The 9,316-nt window shown below is 35.8% G+C and overlaps 1 protein-coding gene across 1 annotated transcript in view; it reads right to left on the minus strand.

Moving 5' to 3' along the window:
- f5 (coagulation factor V) overlaps nt 1-6,862 on the minus strand; it is a 29,900-nt gene extending 23,038 nt beyond the window's left edge. The window contains exons 1-5 of the mRNA XM_017431821.3: nt 6,632-6,862; nt 5,316-5,398; nt 3,849-3,971; nt 3,202-3,414; nt 2,952-3,113 (exon numbers count right to left, since the gene is read on the minus strand). Coding sequence (XP_017287310.1) covers nt 2,952-3,113; nt 3,202-3,414; nt 3,849-3,971; nt 5,316-5,398; nt 6,632-6,801 — 751 coding nt within the window. The 5' untranslated portion in view covers nt 6,802-6,862. The remainder of the gene's footprint in view (nt 1-2,951; nt 3,114-3,201; nt 3,415-3,848; nt 3,972-5,315; nt 5,399-6,631) is intronic.
- Between the last annotated feature and the right edge of the window lie 2,454 nt (nt 6,863-9,316).

Here is a 9,316-nt window from a genome sequence, read left to right on the forward strand (position 1 = left end):
TTTGAGCATTTTAGTCGAAGCAAGGTAGCAAATATTTCAATCATATTTAGCTCTCTAACCAACTCTTATGTTAATGAGAAGAGTTTGAAACAGGAGGGAGAGTCCAAACGTTGCAGCTTCGCAGTGTGTGGGAGCTGAGACAGAGGAGACATCAGCAGAGCAGGGGATGGTGGATAGAAAAAACAAGGAGGGTGCCTTTATCTTCCAACTTCAACGTACAGCATTTTAAAATCTGAATATTTTTCTAGACAAACCTTGGTGCTTTGAGCGTTATGATACCCACCTACTTCCAGGTTAATTCATTATTTCTATCTATCTACTTGTAAAATGGCTTCCAGAATGTTATTTTGTTTGTAATGTTTTTAATAACAGAAGATTTATTTATAAAAAACTCACTGTAAACCAAGTCTCTGGCAGCCTTCTAAATAACCTGAATTAAATACTGTATATAAATACTGTGCAGTTCTGATAATACTGTTGAGTTTTTGTTTCAGTTCTCGTTTGTTGTCTCTTTCCACTCCTCCTCAGTCACTCTTTTGCCTTCCTGCCACGCCCATCTACACCTGCCTCTAGTCTTGCTAACTGCTTCACCTGTGCCCACTTTCCAATCACCTCCTGTTTAAAAACCTGGTCATCTCCTCCACACTCCGCTGGATCATTGTTCTTGGTTCCTTGTTGTCTTGTTTTTGCTCCATGCCTTGTTGTTTCATCTTTAAACTTAGTTCCTTTTTTTGCTGCCACGTCAGTCTTTTTGTTTTTGTTTATTTTATTTTAATAAATTAGTTTTCTAAAGATGAGTCTGCACTCTGGGTTCATCTCCGTTTCCACGATGCCTGACAGTTAATACAATTTTCTAAAAAAAATGGCTTAAGTTTTTATGAAATAATTTCATTGTGGTGTAATTAGGCAAAGCAACAGAGAACAGAGCTGGATGCAGAGAGGGAGGGACAGACAGACAGGGTGAAAGAGGCACAGGTAAGTGTAAGTTTGATGCTGGGAGGGTTCTCAGTCATCCAAGACATGGCAAAACCAAAAAAAGGGTTTTAAAAAAGAAACTTAATTACAAGAGCTGAAGTCCAGTTGCTTTTTGTTTTAAACCTGTCTTTGTTTTTGTGTAAGTTTGATGAACTTGAGTTTATTGTTAAAAAAAATCCTACTTTATTTAGACATATACTTAAATAATGACAGTACTGTCGCTGTTGTGTTAAACTGTGTTTGAGTAGTTATGAGTTATGAAAAATAACTAGGAGACAGACTGTTCAGAGCCAGGGAGAGTGGTGGCAGGGACAGAACCATCCACATCAAACACCCACGTTTGATGTGCACTGCCACTTGTCAATATTGGTTCTGCACATTGAACACATTAAAAACCTTTCATATATGAGATATGGGACTAATAAGGGACGCTATGTCAATAATTAAAATTACTATTAATGTGATTTTTAAGTACATTTTAGCCATGCCATTTAAAGCAATATAATTACCCATTAGCCAGTACACTCTGTGCAGTTCTGATAAGGTTCCATCTGTACATTTTGCATTACATTTCACTGTAATTTTGCCAACCCCCCAAAAATTGTTCTCAATGAAGTTCCCTGTTTATTGTCCCCCCAATACTGAGATGGAATTTCCTCCCCTGGTTACTGAAAGATGACAGTAAGTCAGAGGTCACGAAAAAAGGGTGCTTCTTCATGCTACGAAGACAATAGTGAAACAGCATCATGGAGACCAAGGAACACACCAGACATGTTAGGGATAAAGTTGTTGAGAAGTTAAAAGCAGAGGTAGGTAAAAAAAATAAATAAATAAATTCTAAGCTTTGAACATTTCACAGAGCACTGTTCAATTCATCATCCGAGAATGAAAAGAGTATGGCAGAACTGCATTTTTATCTCTGTCTCTCTGTCTCCTGAACTGCCCCCCTTGGCGGTCAACAATCAAACTGTGTTGTTACGGGAGCTGAATCGCAAATTGGATGTGATCCTTCTACAGGACCGCAGACTGAATTGCGGTTCTGGAACTCATAATATGGGTTACATCTTGGAGAAAGTTGCTTCGTTCGAATCAGGCAGAATGGTCCTGGAATTTAGCTGTTTGGATTCGCCATTGAGAAGTATCAGGAAGACTTTTCAAGGCAGACAAAAACAAGTCTGCCTGAACCAAACAATTACTGTTTGTTTGTGAATTTGGCTCCCTTAGGCTGACCTTGGTCAGCTATCTTGAAATTTATCCTGGAACTATGTAAACAAGATGCTCTGCTCCTTCTGCCTAAGGGCATCTGTGGATCTGTTCAGAGCTGGCTGATAAACTTTCCATCACATTATCAAAGACAATGGCCTCTGTGACATGATTCATGGACCTATCTACACACACACACACACACACACACACACACACACACACACACACACACACCACACACACACACACCACATCATCTTCTACCGCCTCTACACACACACACACACACATACGCACACTTTCGGCTGTTTCTGTCATCTCTCTCACTCCAAGACTTGAAAACTGCTCTTCATCCAGTCTGCCTGAACTTGAGCTATTTCACAAAAAAGAATGGAGACTGAAAAATTTCACTCTCTAGATATGTGAAACTGGTAGAGACAAACCCAAAAATACTTGCAGCTGGAACGGCATCCAAAAGTTGTTCTACAAAGTTTTAACTCAGGGGAGTTGAATACAATTGCATGTCACACTTTTAATTGTAAATTATTTTGACAGCCATATATCCCAATTTTGTGCTACTTTGTGATGATCTATCACTTTAAATCCCAGTAAAATACTTTAGAATTTTTGCAACAAATGTGGGAAAGTACAAGGGGTATAAATATTTTTTTCCAGGCACTGTAACAGAACTTTAATTAATTAAGTTTTTAAAGCTTTTTCAGAAGCAATGACACTTTTATTACAAGATCAAGTTGAGAAGACACACTAACCAGGCAACGATCCTTTTGTGTATCCATTGATGGTATATTTGACATGGTTGTCTGGGAAATAACCATTTGGAGTATATATACTTGCTTTCTCATCAAAAACCCCAAAGTGAAATACATACTCCTGGTGATGGCCAACCTGTCTTCCAGATTCATCAAGACTGCCTGCAAGCAGAGGAAAGAAGAGTGGAATGAAACCTAAATAATATAAAATCAGAAAATTTAAACATCTGTATAAAAATCCAACACTGACCAGGCTTACAGATGAGCAGAGTACCAATGAGGCCAGAGTTGTAGTCCTGCACCACATTTTGATGGGAGATGTAGGTGTAGGTGAGACAGGTAGGGTCATCTGGCAGAGGTGAAACTTCTGATGTCACCTCCCAATAGTAAACATGCTCATTATTAGGATACACCGTGTCATCCTCTTTTTCTTTTAAGGACGTGTTGTCAAAGTAGTTGGCCCCTGTGAAAAAGGGATCAAATTTGGTTGGTGAAAACTATATCAGATGAATTAGATTCCCTTGCTGTCAAAATATCTATAGAGATTACTCCCTAGCTTTAAATCTGATTAATGCAATTCCTCAACATTATTGAAGACGTCATGAAGAGTTGCCTACAACCAATTCTCTAAACTTGTGTTTGACTTTTGCATTTAGTTCATATTAAGAAGCGATAGTTTCCATTTTCAAAACACAATGTCACAAATAGTCTTCTGAGTAAGTACAGAGGCAATGATTTCCAAAGGCTTTGCAAAACTCCCGTTGGACTTCAGAACAGCCTGCTTTGATGACCTGCTTGTCCTAGTTAATATTTTAGAACAAGACAAACACAGTTGTTTGTTATATTGGCTAATGTTTGTGTTAGAACAGTCCACCAGCTGGGTTAACAGGCACTCACCCTCTGACTGTTTCCCGTAAGCCACCCCATGTGGGTGGATGCTGTACGTTCCACTCGCCATGTTTCTGAAAGTGACCACAATTGTCTCCCCCTCTTCAGCTCTCAGCGTGGGTCCAAGCAAACCTGCAGAGAAACATGGGCTGAACTTTATGTAAACAGCAGTTCTGTACTTTGGTGCATCAATAAGACCCACTGGTACAAAACAGAATTGACTTGCATTCTAACTGAATAGTTATTTTGTGTTTTTCTCTGATATTTCTATGGTGTACTGAGATACATGGCAATAAAAAAATAGTGTGACAGCATTGCCTCTCTTCAAAGCTGATACTCACACATAGAATGATCTACAGCAATACCAGGTTGCAAACAAATTTGTTGGTCATGTCAAAATGCTCTATATTATGAACGTAGAAAATTTCAAACGTCACAAATTTCACATCACAAAAACTGATGTGCAAGTTGCTGTTTTGGGTTTGCTTTAGCCTTTACTTGAAGATGAGGAGAAGACAGACAGGTCAGACTGAGATGTGCTAGAGTAGAACAACAGAGAGCAACTAGCATAAATAAGAGCCATAAGGTGGTGGGTGAAACCATGCCTGACACAAGACTGCAATTCTTTTATTACCTCAGGCTCATGTAACATTTTCTGTACAACAAGATGAGTACTGTAAATAACACATTTATTCTGCAGCAATGTCACAGGTAACAAGAAACTGCCCCACCAACGAAAACAACACCTGGCATTACAGCATGTACCATTCTTATTTTGTAGTACTGTACGCTGTAAATGTCATATCCTTTAACCGAATAGATAGACATTACAGTATACATGACAGAAATGCATTTTGAACATTTTGTGTATGTCACATATGTCACAAGACTTAGTGTTTTAACATAATAATTAATTTTGTATGTTTTAACTAATTTAATAACATTTAAATATGTTGTAGCAAAATACAAAACTTTAGGAGCCTAAAAGCTTGCATTAGACTACTCATCAATGCATTGGCCCTTTTTGTTACCATAAAAAAGTTATTTGGTGAAGCATCTTGAGATAAGAAATTCTCAGCTAATTTAACTGATTGTAACGTATGAAATAGGTCCTCTAAATCCTAAACACGAGACATTTCCTAACCCTCCCAAACACCTTCAACATATTTTAGATTCTTAAGTCTATGCTGGAGCAATGGACAAAAATCCCACTGTAACCTGTGATTAAAAAAAAAAGTGTATTAGTTTATGAAACGGATATATCTTATTTCTCCCTCTTACTTGTAGAAGTTACAGGGAGAATTTAAATTATGAAGGATTTTTGCTCAAGACTAACAATTTTATACATCTTGACTCTTTTCAAATAGTTTGAAAACCAATTTTCTTTTCTCCATGGAAGTGACTTTAAAGACAATGTTTCTTTATAATTAAAACCAGGCAGAGTTGGTGCCTATATAAATCTCAAGCAGCATTTACCTAACCAGGATGGATGAGTCTTAGCCTGTCTGAAGTCTTTATCATACTCCCGAAAAACCACTTTCTTATAGGTGGGACCAAACCTGAGAAATAGTGGAAAAACACAAATTATCATTTAATAATCAGCATGCAACAGAGACAGAATTTATACATACAGTCATGTATGGTCATTCTTAAATTGACTGTATATAGAGCATATATGAAAGTGTGTATATATATAAAGAGACAGAGAGAGAGAGAGTATAACAGAGTATATATGAGAATGTATACTCTGTAAGGGTTTAAGTATCAGGATATTTCTAATTAGCTGCTGTGTTTGGGATCATTGTCCTTTTGGACCAATCATCAGCTGCATAAGATAACTTGAGACATCCTAAGTATGAGACCAGCGTCCTCGTAGGCTGGCTCTGATACAAGTTTTAAGTCCCACATCCCTATATCTCAGACTAATTCTTTTTTTTAAAAAAATACAACGTGGTATCACCCATAAAACAGGATATCATGAATTCATTTCTCAACAACTGAAGAAGGCAGGACTTTAGGTCTGGATTCTTCTTATAAGTTTGATAGGGCCAAGCTTCAGCTGTCAGACGGCTTCCTATTTGACATAAAAATATTCTGATGAGTTCATGGCCATCTCAGTGACTGCAAGGTGTGAAAGCCCTTTTTCTTAATGACCTATAATAAACCTTCCCTTTTATCCCATTAGCTGAGGCCTGTAGATTTTGAGCTGCAGTTCTTAGATGTTAGATGCATTGCACAATCTAACCTTAGCTTGAACTTACTGGTAAGATTTGTAAATGTTTTGAATGTTTTATGTTTGTGAATATATATAATTTTTTACTGTGGAATGATGAACTCCAAATTGTGTGGAAATGGTCATTTTAATTTGAGCTTTTTTGTCATTTATAAGCAAATACATGTTATGATGACATGGTAAAATATGTTTTACTGTAGGTTATCAATCATCAAACATACTTGGTTTTTCATGCTCTGATGTGTTAAGTGCAACATACTTTGATATAAAAAGTTTCCTCATGTTACAGAAAAGTATATTATAACTAATATATGTGTCTAAAGTGAGTGTATGTGTCTCAGAGTAACAATGATAATGTCATAGATTAGGAAAGGCTGCTAAAGAAAACAAACAAGAACAAACTGGACTGTTTTCAGTACAAACTATTGAGTGATACTTTTGACAAAACAAAAAGTTTAAAAAGACATAAGTAGAAACATAAAACAAAAAAAAAATTCCCAATGATTGCGGAATCACAACATTCTTATAATTTAAACTACATTTCTTTGTTGTGTCTAACCTGTTTGTGCCATTGGCAGAGTAGTTCCAATCTATCTCCACAGCAGCAATGTAGTAGTGTCTCTCCTTGGACTGATGCAGGTTCGCTCTGACATGTAGGACCATTAGAAGGACCAGAACAGGTAGGAGACGGAAAGGACTAGTCCAGGGACAGAGCCTCATATCTGCCATTAAACCTCCAGGTGAGACAGGTCTGTTCTGCAAAGCTGTGAAACTGTGATCTGACAAAAAAGTCTGCTCAGTCCTTTATCTGTCACTGACACGCCAACACACACACACACACTGTCAAACACACACACACATGGACACACACACACACACACAGTCAAACACAATGTACCAGGCCAATGAACTCTGCCTTTTTTCTGTCTTATAATTAAAGCCATATGTGTTTTGCTATGAGTCATCCCCAACGTTGTGTTCATTTTTGTACTCTCTGAAAAATGACTGTGAAATGAGTTACACTACAAATGTCTCTGACCTCAGAATGTCCTTGAACATTAGACATAAAAACACTACATAATTTAAGACATCGCATACATTTTGTGTATTAGGTAGAGTCAGACACCCACAATTTACATGTACATGTGAAAATAGAAAGATTCATACACATCTAAACAATTCCTACATTTGTATTGTGTATGATCATTATTCAATGTATTTTAGGCCGAAAAATATCAAGCATCATAAGAAGCAACTTGCATTTTTCTACAGTGTCAAAATAGTTGGAAGTTTCACATTTATTTTAAATTTATACAAAAATCTGACAACTTTTTCCCTGCTAACAATAACATTTATTTATATTCACATTTCTAAATTATTATTAATATTTTTATTAATAATAATATTGTTACTACTACTACTACTTCTACTACCTGGTGATAGTGTCTTTGCGCCCATAAATACTAAACAGCTGGTCAAATTTAAATAAAACTCAGAAATTAATCATTTAATGTACATCTACAACTAATTAACATTTGGAGTCAGTCCAACAGAAGATGACCATCACAGTTAATCGACTTTAGCCAACACTAAAATAGCTGTAACTCAGTCTGTTTTACGAATATTGAGCTATATTTGTTGTGGAAGTAGCTGAGTATCATTCACAACACATACTATGAGCGTGAGATCTTGTGATTTTGCACAAGAATGCACATAATATTTTTTTTAATACTCACTGAAAGTATAAAAAACGGCTCCCTCCCATCAACCCTGACTCAGGGTTTAACCACTCTTATACCAAAACCTAAAAAAGATCCTTTACTTCTTCATAATAGTGATTACAAAATATTTGCTTTAGTTGTTGCGAAAAGATTAAAATCTGTCTTACACTCAATTATTGATGAAACTCAATCAATTATAAAAAATAGGCATTTCACAAATAATTTAAGACTTGTTTTGGACATCTTAGATTACCCTGATTTTGTTCACAATAATGGTTTTATTTTATTCTTAGATTTTTATAAAGTCTTTGACACAGTAGAACAGTTTTATTTTTCAAAGTCTGGGAAAATTTGGATTTGGAAAATTCTTTACTTCTACCATTAAAACCTTGTACCAAAACAATAACAGCTTCATCAAAGTAAGAAACGGCTCCTCTCCTGGATTTATCTGTTTCTTTTAGTAGCTCAGCTTCCGGCCGATAAAACTAGTCCTTTAAAAGGGATCTCTATTGCTGATAAGTGGTTATTTTAACACAACTGACAGATGATACTACCTTATTTTTCAAGGACAAAAGTCAGATCCCTTAGCCATCAAGAAAATTAGCACTTTCTCCAAAGCCTCTGGTCTTTATCTTAACCTTAAGAAATTTGAAATAATGGCTGTTAAGAACCTAATTTGAAGGCATACCGGTTAAAAATGATGTGATCTATTTAGGTATAACTATCACAAAGGATCAGGAAAGAAGAAGCTCTCTAAATTTTGACCCTTTAATTTAAAAAAACTCAATCAGTGGTTAGTGAGATCTTTCACCACGTGGTGGTGTTCTGCTTCCAAAAGCTGAAGGCCTCTCCAGGCTTATTTATGCTGCACACATGTTAGACCTTGACAATAAAAGTGAAAAAGAATTCGACAAATTATTATTTAATTTTGTTTGCAAAAATAAAACTCAATATATTAAGAAATCTACTCTAATGAATTTGACTTAATTGTTTATCATTCTCTATTTGGTATAATACCTTTAAGGTAAATTGGATTTGTCAGTTTTTTAAATCTCCATTTGGAACATCATACTTTTCCATATTTTTTCTAAATTTGGTGGCTTTAATTTCTTCTTGGTTTGTAATTTTGATACACAAGAGCTTCCAATTAAAGGCCTTTTTATCATGGTTACTCATCTACAAGCACAACTTCTCTCCTCATCAGTACTTCATATGGAATAATAAGGACATTTTATAGAAGAAGAAAACTTTATTTTTGGACCTCTGGTTTAATCATAACATTATTCTGGTAGATTAACTATTTAACAGCGTATGGGGCGCCGTTTGTAAAGGAGCTTGTGCTCAAAATTCATGCCTAAATGTTGTCACATTTAGCTTCAAACACTGTTTAAAAATGTAGTGTTGATTTTCTGATGTCACTTTTTACAACATTTAGCTAGTTACATGTAATTGTTACAGCTACATGCTAAATCTAAATCTAAATGCTAAATGTTAAATCTAAATGTTAAATGTTAAATCTAAAT

The sequence above is a fragment of the Kryptolebias marmoratus genome, linkage group LG6 (genome assembly GCF_001649575.2).
Source record: "Kryptolebias marmoratus isolate JLee-2015 linkage group LG6, ASM164957v2, whole genome shotgun sequence".
Classification (NCBI taxonomy): Eukaryota; Metazoa; Chordata; class Actinopteri; order Cyprinodontiformes; family Rivulidae; genus Kryptolebias; species Kryptolebias marmoratus.